This window comes from Scyliorhinus canicula, chromosome 1 (assembly GCF_902713615.1).
Source record: "Scyliorhinus canicula chromosome 1, sScyCan1.1, whole genome shotgun sequence".
NCBI classification, from domain to species: Eukaryota; Metazoa; Chordata; class Chondrichthyes; order Carcharhiniformes; family Scyliorhinidae; genus Scyliorhinus; species Scyliorhinus canicula.
The window spans coordinates 136,454,219-136,477,551 of record NC_052146.1 but is presented as its reverse complement, the minus strand read 5'-3'; the positions used below and the strand labels follow the sequence as shown (position 1 = coordinate 136,477,551).

Genomic DNA, 23,333 nt, shown 5'->3' with positions numbered 1-23,333 from the left:
GGCTAGCAGCGCGGCCGCGTCAATTACGTGCGTGATGACGACGGAACGCGACGACGACACGAACCCGCCCATGTGACGCCGCCCGACGCCGTAAAAAGGCGCGGGCGACCACAGAATCTGTCGGGCAGGATGTCGGAGCCTAGGCGAGCTGCTCCTCGCTTTATTGATGCAGACGTCGAGGCGCTGCTCGATGCCGTGGAGCAGAGGAGGGGCATCATCCGCCCGCGGAGAGGGCATCGCCAACCTGCCAGCACGGTACGCCAGGCCTGGCGTGACGTGGCTGCTGCCGTCAGTGCTGTGGGGCACACCCCTCGCTCAGCAGAGCAGTGCCGAAAGAAGCTACACGACCTCACCAGGTCTGCCAGGGTAAGTGCCATGAGGGTGCCCCCTAGTCACAACCATCCCTCCCCCTTAACTGCCCGGGGGGGAGGGGGGGGGGGGGGGAGAGGGATTGGGGCAGAGTTATTTGAGGGTGGTTCACAAAGTTGTCACAGACCCAGCGCTCTGGCCCCGAGGAGAGATGCAATCATCTGATGACAACTTGCCCCCCCCAAACTGTGCCAGTATCAGAACGGACTTCTGATACCTACCGTTTTGTAATGATCTACCTATGTTCCCTCCCCCAACAGGCCAAGGCCGGTCATAACCACCGTGAGCGGCACAAGACTGGAGGGGGTTCGCCCAACATGCACCCCCTCAGCACCTTTGAACAGAGGGCACTGGACCTTGTTGGGGGGTCTGCCACCCGCGATATCGCGCAATGCGAGGTTGGCGGAACTGCAGCAAGTGAGACAACCCTCCCTGACAAACACCCCCCCCCCCCCCCCCCCCCCATCCTCTGTCCCTTCACACACCCTGCCCACTGGGACACCTCCCCATCCTCTGTCCCTTCACACACCCTGCCCACTGGGACACCTCCCCATCCTCTGTCCCTTCACACACCCTGCCCACTGGGACACCTCCCCATCCTCTGTCCCTTCACACACCCTGCCCACTGGGACACCTCCCCATCCTCTGTCCCTTCACACACCCTGCCCACTGGGACACCTCCCCATCCTCTGTCCCTTCACACACCCTGCCCACTGGGACACCTCCCCATCCTCTGTCCCTTCACACACCCTGCCCACTGGGACACCTCCCCATCCTCTGTCCCTTCACACACCCTGCCCACTGGGACCGTCCAGCGGCCTGCCAAGCAAATCGAAATAACCCGTCTCATTCTCTTCCCTAGGACGTGATGCCGAACGACCAGGGCCGTCTGGCTGCAGACGGAGACAGGAATCTGCCGCCACCTCACCCGGGGCCTCACAACAGAGGGTGCCCGATCAGCGGGCAGCCCTATCCGCCCCAACCCAATATGCGGACCAGGACGCACAGAGGGTTCGAAGTCCACCACCACCACCAGAAATGGCCAGGGACAACCCTCCTGTCGCTGAGCAGCCCCACACCATGGACGAGGACCTAACCATTGAGAGCGTCGGGCTTGCGGCACTGCTTTCTCCCACCACATCCATCATCCCAGAGATACACACCCCGGCGGGCCTATTTAGTGATGAGTCTCCTGGGGCACAGTCTGGTTGGCACATCACAGATGAGCAGGTACAGCAGGTGGAGGTCGGAGCAACAGAGGGCCCGGACTCGCGGAGGCCAGACCAGGCCCAGGATGCAGCTGGCTCCCAGACGTTTTCGGAGTTCCTGGAGTTTCTCAACCCACCCGCACAGCCGATGCCTCAGGAAACCCAGGGAAACAATGACGGGATGAGGGCTTCCTTCCAGACTCTGCAGACGCTGTTAGAGGAGTCGAACCGCGTCCAAGAGCAGGGAGTGGTGCCGCTCATGGCAGAGACCCAGTCCGACACCGCACGGGTGGCATCCGCGGTGGAGGCAATGGGTCAGGTTAAGCAAGACGTTGGGGTTAATGTGCACGCGTCATCCTCGGCCCTGGACAGGGTTGCCCTCTCACAGGCAGCAATGTGCCAGAGCCAAACCGACATTGCCGGCGCCCTGCGGGCCATGGCCGAGTCTCAGCAGGTCATTGGCCAGTCGCAGCAGTCAGTCGCCGAGAGCATCAACCGCCTGACACATGTGCTGGATGGCGTCATGCACATTCAGGTTGAGATCGCACAGTCCCTGGCGGGAATGTCTAACTCCCTGGACTCCGTCTCTGCAAACCTTCGGATCCTGGTGGATACCGTTGCAGGCCTCCAGGACTGGCAGCGCCAGGTGTCGGTGGTGCGACGGGGAACCTCCCCGCTCGCACCTCTGTCCCAAAGTGAGGCCCGGGGGCCACTGGGCTCCCCGAGGGAGGAGGAGTTTTCGGGGCCCGTCCCATTAACTCCATCACGGGACGTCCCGGAATTCTCGGCCTCCCCCCGTCCCATCCCTGGTGCATCGGGTGGGCAGCAGGCAGAGCAGGGTGGCACAATGTCACCCGAGACGCCCGCAGAGCAGCCTGGCCCATCAAGGCCGGGTCGCCCCAGGAAACGCTTGGCCAAGGAGAAACGAGTCGAGGGGGGCGATTCGCAGCAATCCTCCTCCACTCCTGCTGTATCATCTGGGGATTCACTTAGACGTAGTGGTAGGGCCCGTAAGGCAACTAAGATAGACACTGAGTAAGTTGGCACGGGTGAAGGGCACAGTTTAGTTGTAGGGGCTAGGGCACCTGTAAATAATTGTTAATATTAAACGCACTGTTCCACCTTACTTGTAATACCGTGTGATTGTTCCACAGCCACAGGAATCGTGATGGTGACCGAGTGTCGCTGGGGGTGACGGGTGGTGAAACCTCGGTGCCGGGTGTGCAGTCCCTGCCCCTACCCCCCTCCCACAGCTAGCCCACGCGGGCACGTGATGGAGTGTCAGTGACGAACTCAGCGTCCACCAAGGTGGATGGTTCAGCTATTGCCATGGGTCAGACTCTCTCTAACGATTCTGAGCTCACAGCTCTTCGCAGAGCGGGCTGTCATCATTCCACATGGCACTGATCACACCCGCTGACACAGCCATCAATGTTGTGCCATTCGGTCTGGACCCAGTGATAAGCGTCATGTCGAAGTGGAGCAGTGTACACTGAGAGGGGGGGGTTGTGGTGGTGGCAGTTGTGTGGTGACCCTCTGCATGACTAGCGATGCAGGTGGTGGTTTGGTGTTCATCGGGGACGTCACATGCGATGCGTGAACCGTGCTGCCACCATGGCGTCCCGTGCCCGCCATCCTTGCCGGGTCCGTCGTGCCGCCTCCTGGACATCACCAGCACCTGGGTCGTGTCTGCGTGCTGCGCCCGCCACTCCGCCAGCGTCCTCCTCCTCCTCCTCCTCCTCCTCCTCCTCCTCCTCTGTGCTGGCACCACTGCCACTAGCTTCTCCCTCCGCCTCCTGAAACAGGTCATCTCCCCTCTGCATCGCGATGTTGTGCAGCGCACAGCAGACCACTACAATGCGAGCGACCCTGTCGGCCTGGTACTGCAGGGCCCCTCCGGAGCGGTCCAGGCACCTGAATCTCATCTTCAGGAGGCCAAGGCAGCGCTCCACCACACCCCTGGTTGCTGCATGGGCCTCGTTGTATCGTGTTTCCGCATTGGTCTGAGGCCTCCGTATAGGCGTCATCAGCCAAGACCTCAGCGGATAACCCCTGTCACCTAGCAACCAGCCCCTCAGCCGGGGGGGACGTCCCTCAAACATCGCAGGGATGAACGACTGCGCTAGTATGTAGGAGTCATGCACACTCCCTGGGAACCTTGCACAGACGTTCATGAACCTCATGTGGGGGTCGCATACCACCTGGACATTAATGGAGTATGTCCCCCTCCTGTTTGTGAACACGTCCCTGTCCACAGCAGGCGGGCGCATGGGGACGTGAACACAGTCGATTGACCCCTGAACCCTCGGTATCCCGGCCACACTGGCAAATCCACGGACTCGTGAGTCTTGACTTGCTCGGTCCTCGGGAAAGGTGATGTAGCGATCGGCGATGGCATAGAGGGCGTCGGTCACATCCCGGATGCACCTGTGCACCGATGACTGGGAGATCCCAGAGACGTCCCCGCTCGGAGACTGGAAGGAGCCGGTAGCATAGAAGTTCAGAGCGACCGTCACCTTCGTGGCTACCGGGATCGCGTGTCCTCCCCCGTTCCACGTGGGGCGAGGTGCGACAGGAGTTCGCAGATATGTATCACCGTCTGCCTACTCAGCCGGAGTCTTCTCCTGCAGGTGATGTCCGGCATTGTTAGGAAAGAGACCCGGACACGGTACACCCTCGGCTTTGGTCGTCGCCTCTGACGCCGTGGCTGCACCCTTACTCTCTCCTCTTCCTCTTCCTCTTCCTCCTCCTCCTCCTCCTCCTCCTCCTCCCCCCCCCCCATGCTGCTCGACGACTGGCAACTCCTCGGCCCTTCCCTCTGCTGCTGCAGCTGGCCCTGCAGCCACTGCGGGTTGTGGGTGTGGATGCTGCTGCATCTCCAAATCCAGTAGAGCTGCCCCAACCACTGCGCAGAACATAGCCGTTCTGTTCCCATGCATCGTGCTAACCTACAGAAGGGTGGTGGGGGGCAGAGAAACGGGACATGTTAGACGGACGTTAGTCGACACCTCGGCAGCCGCCAGCCATGGGATACCAGTGTGTCCCGGTGGCCTGGTCGCGCTGCTGACACGCGGTCAGCCTAACCCCTGGTCACTTTCTGCATCCAACGGCCAGTAAACTATGGCCTCCTCACGGGTGCGTCAGTGGCCTGTGGCCGGAAGCCACAGGGGAACCAGCGGCCGTGTCCTCGTCACCTGCACACCATGGCATGGTGGCAGACATTTTGTTACGGGGTTGGACGGCTCACTCTCTACCTAACCCCCCCCTCCGTCGCCCCCCACTGCCCCCTCCGTCTCCCCCACTGCCCCCTCCGTCTCCCCCACTGCCTCCCCCGTCTTCCCCCACTGCCCCCTCCGTCTCCCCCACTGCCCCCTCCGTCTCCCCCACTGCCCCCTCCGTCTCCCCCACTGCCACCTCCGTCTCCCCCACTGCCCCCTCCGTCTCCCCCACTGCCACCTCCGTCTCCCCCACTGCCCCCTCCGTCTCCCCCACTGCCCCCTCCGTCTCCCCCACTGCCCCCTCCGTCTCCCCCACTGCCACCTCCGTCTCCCCCACTGCCCCCTCCGTCTCCCCCACTGCCCCCTCCGTCTCCCCCACTGCCTCCCCCATCTCCCCCCCACTGCCCCCGCTCTGGACCCCATCCCGTTCCCAGGGATGCCTTCCCCGTTGTGGCCAGACTCGAGCGGTGCGCTGAACGGTGCGCTGAGCGGTGCGCAGAGTGGTGCCCTGACCTCCTCCAAGCAGTCGTCAGCCAGGCCGACTGGTTGACGAATTTAAAAAGCAGGTGTGTTTCACGACGTCCAAACAGGGCGCCATGACGTCGGGACTTCGGCCCATCCGGGCCGGTGAATAGCGGGGGGGCTCTCAGTGGCGATTCTGGTCGTGTCAGGGGCGGGAAGGAGGCGTTTGTCGGGAAACGCGACTCCGACAATTTGCGGGGTTCGGAGAATAGCGGGAGGGCGTCGGAACAGCGTCGCCGTAAAAATTTCCGACGCCCGCTATTCTCCGACCCGTCGTGAGTCCGGAGAATCTCGCCCTATATTTCTGGAAGATTTCAAAAATATCTTCCAAATTAGGATAGCAATAATTTAAGACTCTGATTTAAATATATTAATCATGGATTGCCCAGGAGCGATATTGGGACATCTCAATGTCCACGTCCACTGCAAACAACAGTGGCTGCATGTGCAGTAGGTTAATATAGAATCTGATGTCTTTTACATGTGGTACATGAGACAGAAACATACTTTGCTCCCAAAAAACGAGTGAAGGTGGGTCTTTCAAGTTACGACGTGTAGTGTCTCTTGGACTGTGGAGGGGTTGGTGAAAGTTACACTCCAGCATTAAGGCATTATGTTGCTCCAAACTAGCTTTTCCAGGTCAGATTTGAAAATGTTCAAACACGTTTGGAATGATGTGGAATGTAGAGTTATCTATATATAAATAGCATTACAAAAGGAGAGTGCACAGCACTGCTCTCACGCATACATCATGAATTATGTTTGTGAGCACAGACATGCATATCCCTGATCGCCTTTCACCTTAATGTTCCTCCCAAGGTATATTTTTCCTCCTGCCCACACCCCCATCATAAAACTAAATCATTCCTCATCACCTAAACACCATGATTCGGAATAGCATGTAAAAGATCGTGAAACGGTAAAATTAACTTACCTCCAAGTACACCTGCAAGGTAGACCAGGCCAACCCGAAGGCCTTTGTGAACCAACTCTAATGGAATTCCTAGAACAAGTTGCATAACTAGGTTCCCTATTATGTGCTGGACACTGTAGGTATAAAAGGAGGAGAGTTCATTTCTGGTTATTTGCAAGTGTACATTTTACAAAAAGCATCACCCTCAAGATCGTTTTCTTGACCAAAGGTTGGAATGAGGATTATAGTGGTCCTACTCATTCTGATATCACAAGAAATGTATGGTCCTAACGACTAAGAATACGCATTCTTTGATTCTCACTGCAATAAGTGTCCTGGCAGACCACAGGCAATGAAGGATTCCAGACAGCATAGTCACCCTTCAATAAAGCACATTTTATGCATTTTGCAGAGATGCTGTTCTAGATAAAGACCTGCTTGGTCTGATTTGGTAGATGTTCAGGACTCTTATTCCTATGTTAAAGTGATTTGATTGCATAGAATCCCTACGGTGCAGATCAGCCCATCAGATTTGCACCGACGCTCGGAAAGTGCACCTTGCCTCGGCCCAATTCCCCGTCCTATCTCCGTAACCGCTTAACCTTTGGACACTTGGGGGAAATTTAGCATGGCCAATCCACTTTATCTGCACATCTTTGGACTGTGGGAAGAAACCAGAACACCCGGAGGAAACCCACGCAAATATGGGCAGAATGAGTAAACTTCACACAGTCAACCGAGGTTGAAATCGAAACTAACCACATGCACAGCCAGAATTCTACATGTCTAAGCGGACATGCGTCCGAACCAGAAGCACGTACAATCTTATGAGAAGGTGTAAGGAATATTTCCCGACATCATCGCGCACGCACGTGATTGAGGTTGGTGGACACGTGTGCAAATCGGACGCACGTCTGTCGACAATTAAAGGGCCAATTAAGACCCTTAAAAGTCCAATCTGCAGGAATTTATGTTTCCCATGTGATTTTTAGCTCGTCACATGGACACAATGGGTGGGCTCTCATTAATTTTTTTTCATTTCCTCATCTAAGGGTGGGATAAAAGGCCCCCGTAACAGTAGCAGTTTCTCTGTGATAGAGCTCATAGCTGTGTGAGTGTAGATTGAGTTTCATATGTTTAACATTTCAGGACTTCCCCTGGCAGGTTTTCCTGAGGATTGGAGGACAGTGTTCCATTATTTGCAAGGCACTGGTCCTCTGCATCAGATTCAATAGGGATAGGGTAGTTTGCTGGTGAAAACTGTGGGCAGGCTAAACAGGGCCAGTGTGGGATTTCTGGTCCTCCTGGGGAAGGAGGTCGCGCTCTTGGGAGCTGCCAGCCAAACAGTCCCAGCAGTGCCATGAATCTATTAGTGGGCAATGCCGGGACTGCAATGAGAAGCCTCAGAAGCCTCAATGGATCTCCAGAAAAAGGTTAATCCAAGGTCTTGGGCAAGGAAGGGTTTGGCAGGTTAGGGAGGAGGGTAGGGTTGCCTGCTCCCGTCAGCTGTGCATGCACTATTTAATGGTATGGCCAACATATTACTGGGGTCAATCCGCCTGGTAACAAACCTAATTTACCCTTGATTATTGATTTATTTATGGTGGGTGGGTTGCCAATTTTAGTGCTTGCCCATGCCTGTATTGTGGGTGTGATCTTGGGGATGGGTGGGAACGTGGTGGGCTGGGAACCTGACCTGTTTATGTAACGTCCTACTAAAAACACGCCCAGCAGAGGAACGAAAATGCAGTGCATCATATGTTTTTTTATCCTTTATCACTGTGATACCCAGTTGTTTTTTTCAAAAGGTTACACTAAAATCTAATTATTAAAGATGTGTATTTCCAGATATTTCTTACATAAAATAGGAATAGGAACATAGGAACAGGAAAAGGCCATTCAGCCCTTCAAGCCTGCTCCACTATTTAATTTGATCTTGGCTGATCATCTACCTCAATGCCATTTTCTCGCACTATCCCCATATCCTTGCTATCTTTAATATCTAGAAATCTATTGATTTCTGTCTTGAACATGCTCAATAATTGAGCTTCCATGGTCCTCTGGGGTAGTGAATGCCAATGATTCACCACCCTGAGTGAAGACATTCCTCCTCATCGCAATCTTAAAAGACCTATCCCTGATTCTGAGATTATGGGTGGGATTCTCCGTCCCGGGATGTTCAGATTGCATTCCCTGATGGGACGGAGAATCAGTCATCAGGGCAAAATCGGGATCGGCACTGGATGTCGACCCAATCCCGATGCTCTGAATCTCCAGGTGAGAGTAAAACAACGCGGCCCCAAAGCCCCTCTGCCTAGCTTACTCCTGGCTAATGTCCAATCTCTAGAAAACAAGCTAGACGAATTTAAAGCCAGACTCACTTTTCAAAGAGAACTAAGGGACTGCTGTGTGCTTTGCTTCAGGGAGACATGGCTCACTCCTGTTTCACCGGACTGTGCCCTACAACCAGAGGGCTTCTCAATCCACCAAATGGACCGTACGGCGGTCTCAGGCAAGGCTAGGGGAGGTGGGGTCTGCCTTCTAATCAACACCTCCTGGTGCCTAGATGTAGCAACACTGGCGAGTTTCTGCTCCACGGACCTGGAATACCTGATGCTAAAATGCTGTCCCTACTACCTTCCGTGGGAGTTCAGCTCCGTTATCCTGATGGTAGTTTACATCCCACCCCATGTGAATGTGAAAATCGCACTGGACAAAATATTCACCACCACAAATAGCCTTGAAACGAAACATCCCGAGGCCTTGTTCATTGTAGTTGGGGACTTCAATCAGGCCAAGCTCAAGAGCAAACTACCAAGTTACCACCAACACATCACCTATTCCACTAGAGGCCCAAACATCCTGGAGTACTGCTACACAAATATCAAACATGCCTACCGCTCTTTCGCCCACCCATACTTTGGCAAATCTGACCACAAGGCTGTGCTCCTGCTCCCTGCTTAAGGGCAAAAACTGAAGCGGGAGAATCCGTCGAAGAAAGTTGTACATTGTTGGTCTGAGGAATCGGATGATCTCCTCCGGGACTGCTTAGAGTCAGTGGACTGGTCAGTATTTAAAATTCTGCGACCTGCCTGAACGAGAACGCCACTACGGTAACTGACTTCATTAGTAAGTGTGTAGAAGACTGTTTGCCAAAGAAGCAAATCCACGTGTTTCCCAACCGAAAACCCTGGATGAACAGGGATATCCACTGCTTGCTGAAGTCTCGGTCTGAGGCGTTCACGTCAGGCGACCCTGACCTCTACAAGAAAGCCAGATATGATCTAAAGAAATCCATCAAAGATGCCAAAAGACAGTACCGGACCAAACTGGAGTCCCAGGCGAGCCACACGGATCCCCGCCGTCTATGGCAAGGCCTAGCAAGACATAACAGGCTACAAGATGAATGCATGTAAAATCATCGGCTCCAACGCACCTCTCCCTGATGAGCTCAACGCACTCTATGCCCGCTTTGAGCAAGAGGTCAGCGAGAGCGAGCCCTCCACCCCAGAAGCCTCGGATGAACTTGTATCTGAGGTCACCATTGCAGATGACAGAGAAGCCTTCTCGAAGGTCAACCCACAGAAAGCCATTGGCCCGGATGAGGTACCCGAACGAGCACTCAGGTCTTGCGCGGATCAGCTGGCAGGGGTATTCGCAGACATCTTCAACTTCTTTACAAAAATCTGAGGTCTTTATCTGCTTCAAGAAGACAACCATCATCCCTGTACCAAAAAAAAGTCAAGCAGCGTGCCTTAATGACTATCGTCCAGTTGCTCTGGCATCCACCATCATGAAGTGCTTCGAAAGGTTAGTCATGGTACAAATCAACTCCAGCCTCCCGGATTGCCTTGATCCACTACATTTCGCCTACTGCTGCAACAGGTCCACAGCAGACACCATCTCCATGGCCCTGCACTCAACCCTGGAACACATAGATAACAAAGACACCTATGTCAGACTCCTATTTATCGACGACAGCTCAGCCTTCAACACCATCATTCCTACGAAACTCATCTCCAAACTCCGTGGCCTTGGCCTCGGCTGCTCCCTCTGCGACTGGATCCTGAACTTTCTAACCCACAGGCCACAGTCAGTAAAGATACGCAACAACACCTCCTCTACGATCATCCTCAACACACCCGGTGCCCCACAAGGCTGTATCCTCAGCCCCCTACTATACTCCTTATACACCTATGACTGTGTGGCCAAATTCCCCTCCAATTCGATTTTCAAATTTGCAGATGACACCACCGTAGTGGGTCGGATTTCAAACAATGACGAGACAGAGTATAGGAATGAGATAGAGAATCTGGTGAACTGGTGCGACAACAATAATCTCTCCCTCAATGTCAATAAAATGAAGGAGATTATCATCGACTTTAGGAAGCGTAGTGGAGAACATGCCCCTGTCTACATCAATGGGAACAAAGTAGTAAGGGTTAAGAGCTTCAAGTTTTTAGGTGTACAGATCACCAACAGCCTGTCTTGGTCCCCTCATGCCGACACTATAGTTAAGAAAGCCCACCAACGACTCTACTTTCTCAGACGATTGAGGAAATTTGGCATGTCAGCTGTGACCCTCACCAACTTCTACAGATGCACCATAGAAAGCATTCTTTCTGGTTGTATCACAGCTTGGTATGGAGCCTGCTCTGCCCAAGACCGCAGGAAACTACAAAAGGTCATGAATGTAGCCCTGTACAGCACGCAAACCACTCTCCCATCCATTGACTCTATCTATAATTCCCGCTGCCTCAGAAAGGCAGCCAGCATAATTAAGGACCCCACGCACCCCGGACATACTCTCTTCCACCTCCTTCCGTCAGCAAAAAGATACCAAAGTTTGAGGTCACGTACCAACCGACTCAAGAACAGCTTCTTGCCTACTGCCATCAGACTTTTGAATGGACCTACCTCGTATTAAGTTGATCTTTTCTCTTCACCTTGCTATAACTGTAACATTATATTCTGCAGTCTCTCCTTCCTTCCTTATGTACGGTATTCATTGTTTGTACAGCATGCAAGAAACAAGACTTTTCATTGTATACTAATACATGTGACAATAATAAATCAAATCAAATCAAATCAGTTTAAAAGAAAGTGCCTTTGCGAATAAAAGTAATTGAATATGAATATGTTTTTAGATTACGTGAAAAGACATAACTGGCATCATTCCAAGTTCTCCGCCACCTTCTGTTCTGCAGGAAACATTAGCCATTTCAGCAGACAGTTGACCTTTTCTGAATTGACAAAGTAAAATATACGTCTCTAAGAATAGCTAATGCCTACAAAATCAATCATTGGAAATTGACTTAAATGTGTGGTGTTTATAGCCTCCTCCCAGGGGATGTTTTGCTGCTTCGAAAATACTCTTATGGTGCATCTTGGCCAGCTTTGAAGGATGGGATTGCAGTCCCACCCGGCATAAACGGGGATTAGGCTCACAATGATGATCATTTAAATGAAAGAAATGAGTCCCTTGAACACTGGTTAGCAAATAGGGGGAATGAGGCTAACATGCAAGGGGCTAAGAAGCGTAGTGACATAGGCGAGGTGACACCGCGTTTGCAGAAACAGGGTGAGAGGCTGCCTGAATTTGTGGCCAGATTTAAGAACTGTTGGGAGGAACATGCCGGTGTTGCATTGGAAGACAATGGACCTTTAGCGATGCAGACATTGTTGAATTGCATGCTACCAGAGCATGCACAAAGTTACAAATTGATTAATCTCACCTGGCAAACACAGCCATGGATGGCAGTGGTTACTTCCTTGGTAAACCGAGAAGGACTGTTCATAGCCCCCAAGGATCAAAAGCCTAGAGTCGCAGGGCAATTCTATCAAGGAAAGAAAGTGCAGGGTCGAGGTCAGCAGGTTAGCAGAGGGTAGTGGCAAAGGAGGGATAGATCCCAGGATCAATATAGAAGATGCGGGGCAAAGGGACATTGGGCTCGTGAATGTAACTTTAACCCCCAGGAAGGATACGCCCCACTTGGAGACATGCCCCCTCCCCCGCTTCCATTTACGTACTCTGACCCGAACCTCAATCAAAACCAATAGGGGTGCCACGGAGAAAATGTGGTACAGGCGACCATGATCAGACTGTCCAACTCAGTAAGAGACGAACCTATGACAACGGTTAAAATAGGAGATCATCATGTGGACCTTCTGGTCGATACCGGCGCTACTATGTTGTCCGTGACCCCCTCCGTGGAACTAACCCTGGTGAGTCCTCCATTGTCACTGTGGGAGTAGCCGGTATTCCCACAATGGAGCATGTATCACACCTGACTAACCTGGAAATTGATATCCCCCTGGTCGATACTATGATTATTTCAAAAACTACACCCCTCCCTCTGCTTGGCAGACAGACACTCTGCAAATTGGGGGCAATAATACATTGCATTAACAATGGCATGTTCATGGAACTTGCCTCAGATACGCGCTCATCAGTTGTTGAATTTAATAGCTTCTGACCAAGAGCCAGATCGCTCTGTGTCTGTGTTGTATGCTGACAGCTGAATGTTAACCCTTAGAGTAGTTAAAAAAATTCAAAAAAGAACTGCAGGAAGTCTTACAAAAGGTTAATGAACCTTGGGCATAACTATTAAAACACCTGATAGGAGTCCAGACGAGAGAACATCGTGACCCACTGCACGGCTTGGTATGCTCGTAAGGATGAGCCCGCATATAATTTACAAGCGCAATGTCACCTAGGAAAGCAGACTTCATTGCATTTCACTCCCTTTTATTTTCCGGTGTTGTGCGATTAGGAATGTTAGTACAGTTGACCGATACTCTTTAGGATGGGTTTAACTTCAGAACCCCATTTAACATTGGCCATAAGACGGGATGCTGAGGCAAAGCAATGCTGAGAAGTGATCAAAGAGGCCAGAGAAAAAAAAGTAGTACATCATTGATGTTGAAATCGACGGACAAAATTGCCTGATAGAGTTTTATGGCAAACAGGAGGGCAGAGTGACCTGGAAAGAGGAGCAATGGCCCTCTATATTTGAAAGTCAACAACCTCCCTGAGAGAGCCATCATTTACTCCCTTCAGTCCTGGCCCAGGTACTGGCACATCTATGGGCCCAACATAAAAATCATGTTGGAAAAGTACATTCTGCCTCAGCACATAGGGTGCAGTTACAGAAGAACGTTGCCCTGCCCTGCTTAAAACTATACTGGTTGGCACTGGAAGCAGCAAAAGGGATAGAGGGAGTGATCAATGCACTATTACAGCAAGGGGTGCTGAAGAGAACACAAAGCCCCTGTAACACCCCATACTTCCCATTCCAAAGGTAGGAAGACCCAACTAGTGGTGGTTTGTGCAAGATCTCTGAGCTATCAATAAAATTGTTATCAGACTTCCGGTGGCTGTGATGGATCAGTAAGCCACACATTTGGGAGCTCCCGTTTTAAAGAGATTTTTCGGCTCTTTTGAGAGCCCAAAACGGAAATTTTTCGACGTCTCCCGGTGGGGGAAGGTGTGCTGAACGACTTTCCCTGCAGTCCATGACTCGAACTCGGAGTGGAAAGGGGGAAAAAACAGCAGCAGCTCCTCAGAAAAAACGGGGGAAGGGATCCAAGATGGCCGCCGACAGAGCTCCAGAGGAATGGAGACTCTGGGCCCAGGAACAACAAACTGATCTCCTGCGCTGCTTTAAAGAATTCAAGGATGAAGTACTGAGCTCTCTGCAGGAAACGAACAGAAGGCTGTCAGAGATTCAGTCCACCCAGGGTGCTGCCATCAAGAAGTTGCAGACGCAGGCCATTGAACGAGAGGAGGAGGCCGTTGTCCTTGTGAGTAAGGTGGAGGGGCACGAAGCACTCCACAAGAAGTGGCAGGAACGCTTTGAGGAGCTGGATCACTGCATGAGGCGGAAAAACCTGCGGATCTTGGGCCTTGCAGAGGGGCTGGAGGGATCGGACCTGACAGCCTATGTGGCTGTAATGCTGAATTCGCTAGTGGGGGCCGGATCTCTCCATCTGCCCTTGGAGCTGGAGGGAGCGCACAGGGTGCTGGCCAGGAGGCCCAAGGAAGATGAACCCCCGCGTGCGGTGCTGGTGAGGTTCCACCGGTTCAGTGATCGGGAGTGCGTGCTGCGCTGGGCCAAGAAGGTGAAGAGCAGCAATTGGGAGAATGGGGTAGTGCGGATCTACCAGGACTGGAGTGCGGAGGTGGCTAAGCGGCGGTCCGAATTTAATCGGACGAAAGAGGTGCTTTATAGAAAAAAGATAAAGTTCAGAATGTTGCCGCCCGCGCGCCTGTGGGTAACTTATCTGGACCGGCACCATTATTTCGATTCCCCGGAGGAGGCGTGGGCCTTCGTGCAGACGGAGAAACTGGACTTGAACTAGGGGTTGGGGGTTGCGAGGTCGGCTGTAAGATATTAGTGCTGGATTCTGCTGTTGCTGTGTTCTCTTTTTCTTCTGTTGTTTTCTTCTTGTTTTAGTACTTTTGCAATTTTGATATGGTTATTTACGGAGGGGTTGTTCTGCTATGTTTTTGTTTTTGTGCTGTGGGACATTGTCTGGGCTGTGTATCTTGAGGGGAGGGTCGGGGGGGTATGTTGTATTCTATGCCGGAGTGGGGGTATGGAGTGGGGCTGATATTTGGGAGCTGCGTCAGAAGGGTGTGGTGGGGCAGTGCAAAAGCGCGGGCTTTCCTCTGGTTTCCCGCGCTGCGGGGCTGGGGGGTGGAGATGGTGATGGGGGAGGCGGGGCCTTAACTGGTTCTTCCCCGCGCTGGAGCGGTGCCAGGAGGAGGGATAGATTGGGGGATGATCCCACTTCGGGAGGGGTCGGACTATTGGCGGGAGTTTCCGGGGTCAGCAGAAGTTAGCTGACCCACGGAAGTACAATGGAGGACGGTTCGCGGCTGGGAGGGTTCCTAGCCTGGGGGGGAAGGGAGGGGGGGAAAGGGGAATACCGGGTTGCTGCTGGTCGGGTCAAGAAGGAGCTGGTGGGGGCTGGGGGGACAGAGGTGAGGGGTTGTCGCTATGGGGACGGGGTCGAGCAGGGGGTGCTGGCCTGGGGCGGGCAGTCAACGGGCTATGGCTAGCCGACGGGGGAGGGGGGCGGGACGCCCTCTGATCCGGTTGGTCACCTGGAATGTGAGAGGGTTGAATGGGCCGGTGAAGCGGTCGAGGGTACTGGCTCACCTGAAGGGGCTAAAGGCGGATGTGGCAATGCTTCAGGAGACCCACCTGAGGGTGGCGGACCAGGTCCGCCTGAGGAAGGGATGGGTGGGGCAGGTTTTCCACTCGGGGTCGGATGTGAGGAACCGGGGAGTGGCGATTCTGGTGGGGAAAAATGTGTTGTTTGAGGCATCGGAGGTGGTGGCGGATAAGGGGGGTAGGTATGTGATGGTTAGGGGCAGGCTACAAGGAGAGAAGGTGGTACTGGCTAGTGTGTATGCCCCAAATTGGGACGATGCGGGCTTTATGAGGCGTATGTTGGGACGGATCCCGGATCTGGAGGCGGGAGGTCTGATCATAGGGGGGGGGACTTTAATACGGTGTTGGATCCTTCACTGGATCGGTCCAGCTCTAGGACGGGTAGGAGGCCGGCGGCGGCCAAGGTACTGAGAGGGTTTATGGACCAGATGGGTGGGGTGGATCCATGGAGGTTTGTAAGGCCGAGGGCACGCGAGTACTCTTTCTTCTCCCACGTACATAGGGTCTACTCTCGGATAGATTTCTTCGTGGTGAGTAGGGGACTGATTCCGAGAGTGGAGGAGGCCGAGTATTCGGCCATTGCAATCTCCGACCACGCTCCACATTGGATAGAGTTGGAGATGGGAGAGGTGCGAGACCAACGTCCGTTGTGGCGGTTGGATGTGGGGTTGTTGGCGGAGGAGGAGGTGTGTAGGAGGGTCCGGGCAAGTATTGAGGGGTACCTTGAGGTGAATGATACGGGGGAGGTTCAGGTGGGGATGGTCTGGGAAGCCCTGAAGGCAGTAATTCGTGGGGAGCTGATATCCATCCGGGCACACAGGGAGAGGAGCGAGAGGAGTGAGAGGGATAGACTGGTGGGAAAGATGCTGGAGGTGGACAGGAGGTATGCAGAGGCACCAGAGGAGGGACTGTTGGGGGAGAGGCGCAGCCTGCAGGCTAAATTTGATTTGCTGACCAATAAAATTGTTATCACTATTGCTCCATTGGTGCCGGACACAAATGTAATTTTGTCTTCTATACTACCAACAACGGATACTTTCTCAGCCTTTTTCTCCATACCATTACACCCGGAAAGTCAATATCCATTTGCCTTTACATATCGGTATTAACAGTATTAAAAAAGACTTGGACGAGTGCCAGTTGTGCAGGCTCAACATTCCCTCAATATGACGATGATTTATTGATAGCCTCAGAAGGAGGGCTAGTTTGTCAACAGAATACCCTTTTGTTATTGTCACATCTGGCAGCAAGAGGGCATAGGGTCTCAATGGACAAACTGCAATTCTGTCAGGAGACAGTTCAGTATTTGGGATTTCAGCTGCAGCAAGGACAGCGGAGGCTTGGGCCTGAAAGCGTACAGGCTGTAGCAAAAGTTCCAACTCTGCGCACGGAAAAGGAAACCTTTACCTTCCTCGGCATGGTGGGCTATTGCAGGCAGTGGATACCGGACTATAGAGAGATGGACGCAGTACTGCGCAAGGCTACCCTACAGGCCACCCCTTCAGTTGTTACCTAGACGCCAGAGAAGGAGCAAGCATTTTGTAACTTAAAACAAGCCATGATTAGCGCCCCTGCCTTGGGACTTCCTAATTTCACCAAGCCCTTTACTCTTTATGCGAACGAAGCAGGGTGATTTGCAACAGGGGTCCTGGTGCAAAAGCATTGGGGAGGGAAAAGACCCTTGGCTATTACTCGGTGGCTCTATGTGCTGTGGTAAAGGGTATGCTAAATTGCTTAAGAGCAGTCACAACCACGGCCGCCATAGTAGAAAAATCAGTATCCCATGGACTCGGCCACCCATGTACAGTATTGGTTCCTCACTCTGTTTTGCTGCTGCTTAATTCATCCAAAACGCAGCATTTTACTGTGGCTCGACACACTGGGTACGAAGTAATCCTCTCTAAAACCAACTTTACCTACAAGCGAGCACCAGCTATCAACCCTTCTACACTCTTGCCCGCACCCTCGGAAGAAGAGCATTTGTTTCATGACTGTGTACAATTGGTTGAAGCCACCACAACCCGGTGCCCTGATTTATTGAGTCACCCACTAGAATATCCAGACATCATCTTTTTAACCGATGGGTCAGCAAACGGACCAAATGATATGACCCTCCTGGCCGACTATGAAATAGTAACTCCATTCAAGATAGAGGAAGCTTTTGCTCTACCTTCGGGAACGTCTGCTCAAACGGCTGAATAGTTTGCCCTTACTAAAGCATGTATTCTTGCTAAAAGCAAGACAGTCATATTTATCTGTGGACGTAAGGCATGCCTGTGGTTACCAGGAAATTGGGAGAGCTCCTTCTCTTTGGGATATGTAGTCCCTTATGTACATCACGTCCAGCAACTGCAGGACCATCCCCATCACAGGACGACATAAAGTGTTATGACATGGGCACAAATGCTGGGAAACATGATACCTCCATTAGGAATAGCCATTAATGCATATGACCTACGCGAATTACGAGAATCCTTGAGCAGGTTGCTAATGACACTGCGGAAGCTGTTAAGCAGATAGAAACTGAGATGGTTGCTATAAGAGTGGTTGCCCTACAGAATAGAATGGCCCTTGATTTCTTGTTAGCTGAAAAGGGAGGTACTTGTGCCCTGATTGGCCGTGACTGCTGCACATACATCCCTGATAACTCAAGAGAAAATTGATAACCTGGTGGATCACATTCGTAGAGAGGTAGCACGATTGCATGTGGATGGGGGATGGGCCTATGGCTTTGGGTGGTTGGGAATATTAGGACAGAGGATTGTGATTTGGATTATGATCATTGTTATGATCCTGATTGTCGTATGGTTACTGTTGCTCGGGATGTTGTCAGGACATGGGGACGCGTATGTCAGCATTGCCTCCGTGGTCCCAGCCACTTAACAATCAGGTGCCTATCATACATCCAAAATACATCCATTCCCCTTACATTATAACCCACCCTTTGCTGCTGAGGACACTGTAATGCATGAACAATGTGTTGATCATAAGATCACCAAGTAGGGAATTGTAGAAGGGACTTTGGATGGCGGTTTAGTTGCCTTAATATTCATTTTAACCGGCTGCTTGACTATATTTCATGGAAATAGGTACTTGGCAAAGCATGATGGATATTTAGCCTTATTTTTAGTCAAGAAGTTCTGTATGAAACAGTCAGAAGGTCATACAATGTAAACAAGCATAGAGCTGCACATTGTTTTGCTGACAGCAATTATTATTTTTCTTAGGCAAGGAACTCAAGGCCTGTTATTAAACTCTAACTCTGGCCTGCTCACTTTTCTGACTTTTTGCTAATCTAAAGAATGCCTTTTGTCCTAGATATTGCTTACTGTATCATATAAATTGCTTGCCTTACTTCTGTAAAGCGGGGACATTTGGAATGATTGTGGTCTCTCCAGTCCCCCCACGAACATCGTGTTAAATAAAGGACCTTTGGCAAAAAACTCGAAGTGCTGACTTATAATTTCTTCAACACGCACACATCGTGTGGCTTACCGCACTTTCCTGGGTCCCATGTCCTGCCCATCCTCGCCCTCCTCCACATCCACCTCGTCAGACGAGGCCTGGCATTCCTCCTCCTCCTCCAGCACGTTGCCCCTTTGCTATCCAAAGTTTTGGAGGATGCAGCAGGCCGCCACAATGTGGGCGACCCTCCCAGCGTCATCCTGGTCCAGAGCGGTCCAGGCACCAGAACCGCATCCTCAAGAGGCCGAAGCACTGCTCGATCACGGACCTGGTCGCTGATTGGGTATCGTTGTAGCAGATCACCACGTTGGTCTGTGGCCAGGACCACAGTGGATAACCCCCGTCACCTAGGAGCCAAGCCACCAGCCGGCTGGCATCTCGAACATATCAGGAATTGGCGGTGTGCCAGGATGAAGGCGTCGTGCACACTGCCCGGGTATGGGGCGCAGACGTGTATGATGCGCAGCTAATGGTCACATATCAGCTGCTTGTTCATCGAATGAAACCCCTTTCGGTTTGTGTACAGCGGCTTGTCATCTGCAGGTGCTCGAAGGGGGACATGCATCCCGTCGATCACCCCCTGGACCTGGGCCATCCCGGCAATGGCAGCCACCCGGGCAGCCTGGTGGGCTTGGTCCACATTGAAATGGATGTATTGAGCCGCCTGGGCATGTGTGGTCCCTGTGCACTGAGGTCTGTGAGATCCGGGACAGGTGCCCACTCGGCGCCTGGAAGAACCCCATCACGTAAAAATTAAGGGTAAACTTGACGGTCCACGGGAGAGGGTGTCCACCCCTTCAGCCCCGCGGTGCCAGGTGAGCCATGATCTGCCAGATATGTCGCACTGTTCCTTTGCTCAGCTAGGGTCTTCGACGGCATGCCCGGTCCGGCAGATCCTCAAATGATAGGCGGTGCCGGTACACACGAGGCCTCATGAGGCACCTCCTCCTCGGCCTGCTCCCCATCCTGGGCAGTTGCCACCTGTCCTCATGCGGCTGGCTCCACTGCTACAGCTTCCTCCTCTTCAAGCACCCGCAGGGCATCCCCCAGGGCTGCGGTGACCAGCGGAAAGGCCACCATTGCTGCATGAATTCCAATATCCAGTGTCTGCAGGGGGTGAAAGGCTGACATGTTAGCATGGTTCATACGCCCGTGCCCAACCAAGTACAACAGGCTGCATGGTTGGCACTGCGGACTCTGTCCCCGATCTGCTCACCACTGGCACCCATCCCTGATGCCAGAGGTATCGTCGCCTGGCACTGCCCTCACCAAGAGTATGCACCGCGGCCTCCAAAGGGGCTACTGTGGGTGTTGCCCTGGGTGGGCTGCTGGTGGGTGGTGGCCGGGTGGGTGGAGGGGGGGGGTTGTGGAATGGGGGGTGGGTGCACCCATAAGGTTGGTGTCACTCTGTAGAACCAGGGGCCAAGTTGGGTAGTCAGTGGGATGCGCAGCAAGATGGCTGCATCGCATTCCATGGTAATGTCATTCTGTGCCTGGGCATTGCTCCAGTCCTGTAGGGGGTCACCCCGGCACCTGGCCTGTCCCCCATCACCCTCCCCTTCCCTGGCCCTGGCCTCTCTGTTTCCTATCTCCTCTCTCTCCCCCTCAGCAGCCACAATGGCGGTTTCACAATTTTTAAAAGCACAAATGAACCGTCCCATCGTAGGCAGAGCATAGCGGAGGCCCCGGAGAATACCGTGTTAGGCCTGCTAATGATATGCAAATGGTATTTACCGTACGTGCGTTCCAGTATGCATTGACTGTGCTGTCGAGGTGACGGAGAATTGCGATTTGACGTCAAATCAGCACCTGCTGTGATTTTGGCATCAGAACCGATTCTCCGTCCAATCAAGTTCCGCAATTTCAGAGTCAGCCAACAGAGAATCCCGCCCATAGTGTCTGAAATGGAGAATCGCGCCCTTAGTGTCCTGGCTTTTGACTCACCAGCCAGGGGAAACAACTACTCTGCCAAACCCTGCAAGAATTCTGTAAGCTTCAATGTGGCCACCCCTCATTCTTCAAAACTCTTAGAACTACAGACCCAGTCTCTCCAATCTCTCCTCATAAGACCATCCCGCCATTCCACCTGGTAAACCTCCATTGCACTCCCTCAATCGTAAATATATCCTCCCTGAGGTAAAGGGCCAAAACTGTGCTACAGGTTCCAGATAACTGCAGCAAGACATCCTTGCTACTGTACTCAAATCCCCTTGTGATGAAGGCCAACAAACCATTTGCCTTCCTAATTACTTGCTGCATCTGCATGTTAGCTTTCGGTGACTCATGAACAAGGACACCAGGACACTTTGGACACCTAGATTTCCCAACCTCTCACCATTTAAGAAAAGTTCTGCTTTTCTGCCAAACTGTAAATTTCACATTCTATTCCATCTGCCATGTTCTTGCCATTTCACTTAACCATCCAAGTGCTGTTGACTTGCATTTTCCTCATAACTTCCATTCACACCCAGTTTGGTGCCATCAGCAAATTTGGAAATATCACATTTGATCCCCACATCCAAATCATTTATATATATTGCGAACAGTTGTGGGCCTAGCACTGACCCTTTCGGTACCCTACTTGTAACAGCCTGTGATCCTGAGAAAGATCTGCTTATCCCTACTACCTGCTTTATATTTATTAACCAATTCTCAATCCATACTGGTACTATGGGCGACACGATAACATAGTGGTTAACACTGTTGCTTCACACCAGGGTCACGGGTTAGATTCCTACTTGGGTCACTGTCTGTGTGGAGTCTCCACATTCTCCCCGTGTCTGCGGGGGTTTCCTCCGTGTGATCCGGTTTCCTCTCACAAGTCCTGAAAGACGTACTTAGATGAATTAGACATTCTGAATTCTCCCTCTGTGTACCTGAACAGGTGCCGGAATGTGGCGACTAGGGTATTTTCACAGTAACTTCATTGCAGTGTTAATGTAAGCCTACTTGTGACAACAATAAAGATTATTATTACTATTTCCCAAATCCCATACACTCTAATTTTATTTACTAACCTGTGTGGGACAATATCAAAAGCTTTCTAAAAATCCAAATACACCACATCCACAGGTTCTAATTTGTTAATGCTGCAAGTACTAACCTCAAAAAATTCCAGTAATTTTGTCAAATATGATTTACCTTTCATCAATCCATGTTGATTCGGTCCAATTTTACAATTCCTTTTTCAATGTCCATCGATCACATCTTTTATAATAGAATCTGAAAGTTTCCCTCCTACTGATGTCAAGCTATCAGGTCCATAATTTTCCATTCACTATCTTTCTCCCTTCTTCAATAATGGGGTTCCATTTGCTACCTTCCAGTCCTCAGGAACCTTTCCTGAATCTATTGTATTTTGAAAAATAACCACCAATGTACCCATTATCACTCTAGCCACCTCCTTCAACACTCTGGGATGTAGCTCATCTGATCCAGGGGATTTATCACCCCTCAATCCAGTTAACATTTCAAGTACTACTTCTTCACACGTACTAATTTCTTTCAGTTCTTCAATTTCACAAGTCCCTTGGTCACCTAATATTTCTGGGAGATTTTGTGTGTCTTCTTCTGTCAAGACAGAAACAAAGTAACTGTTTAGTTTCTCTGCCATTTCCCTGTTCTCCAACATGTAATGCCCCACTTGTAATGGACCCACATCTGTACAAGCTAATCTTTTTAGAAATGAAACAATATTTCTGTGAGAGCCACTTACCCGGCATGCACAAACATGTAAGAAACAAATCTCCAGGCTTCCTGCCTTTTTTCAGGCCTATATATAAATGGACTTTCCCACATCCCTACGTCCAAGGTAATCCACTGTTTCTGAGGCATCAAGACTGCATAGTAAATAAAAATAGCCAGCTGAAAAATAAAATGATAATTTTAATATGGCATATTCAAACAAAAATTCTCCAGAAGTAAATAATTTAACCAACTAAAGATTAAAATTGCTGCACTTTGTGGGAGTTATGAATTTTCAGAAAATGGTAAGTGGGGTGATTTGGCTTATTGTACTTGATGGAACCATCAATTCACGAGACACGTACTTTCAGATATGAACAGTGGTTTTAATCTACTTACTTCAGAGTCAGCCTGTTACCCGTTGAACTCTCGATGAACTCAGGCTGGCTCTGGACACGGTTATTTATACAGCAGTCTAGGGGGAGGAGTCATGGGTGGAGCCAAGGGTGGAGCCCTGTACAAACTCCTGAGCATTCCCAGAGCTACTCCCCCTAGTGGTCGGATAATGCTACTGCGCTTACAATAGTACAATAATAAATATAGTGTGAATTACTGAGTGACATTCACCACATTCACCCCCTGCAAAAACATCAAGTCCGGCGGGGGTGGTGGTCTACAAAGTAAGTCTGTCCGGCGGTCGAACTGTCCGCTGTGATCTGCGAAGCACCGGGTTTGCAGCCTCTTGCGGTGGCTGGATGGGTGTTGTGTGCTGGGG

The 23,333-nt window shown here is 51.6% G+C and overlaps 1 protein-coding gene across 3 annotated transcripts in view; it reads right to left on the bottom strand.

The window, feature by feature from the left end:
- The window catches only part of rhbdl2 (rhomboid, veinlet-like 2 (Drosophila)), a 91,029-nt gene that overhangs the window by 20,038 nt on the left and 47,658 nt on the right, over window positions 1-23,333 (bottom strand). For all 3 annotated transcript variants that reach the window (XM_038800822.1, XM_038800809.1, XM_038800814.1), the window contains 2 exons: window positions 22,590-22,738; window positions 6,252-6,364 (listed from right to left, as the gene is read on the bottom strand). In XM_038800822.1, the coding sequence (XP_038656750.1) occupies window positions 6,252-6,364; window positions 22,590-22,738 (262 nt within the window). The remainder of the gene's footprint in view (window positions 1-6,251; window positions 6,365-22,589; window positions 22,739-23,333) is intronic.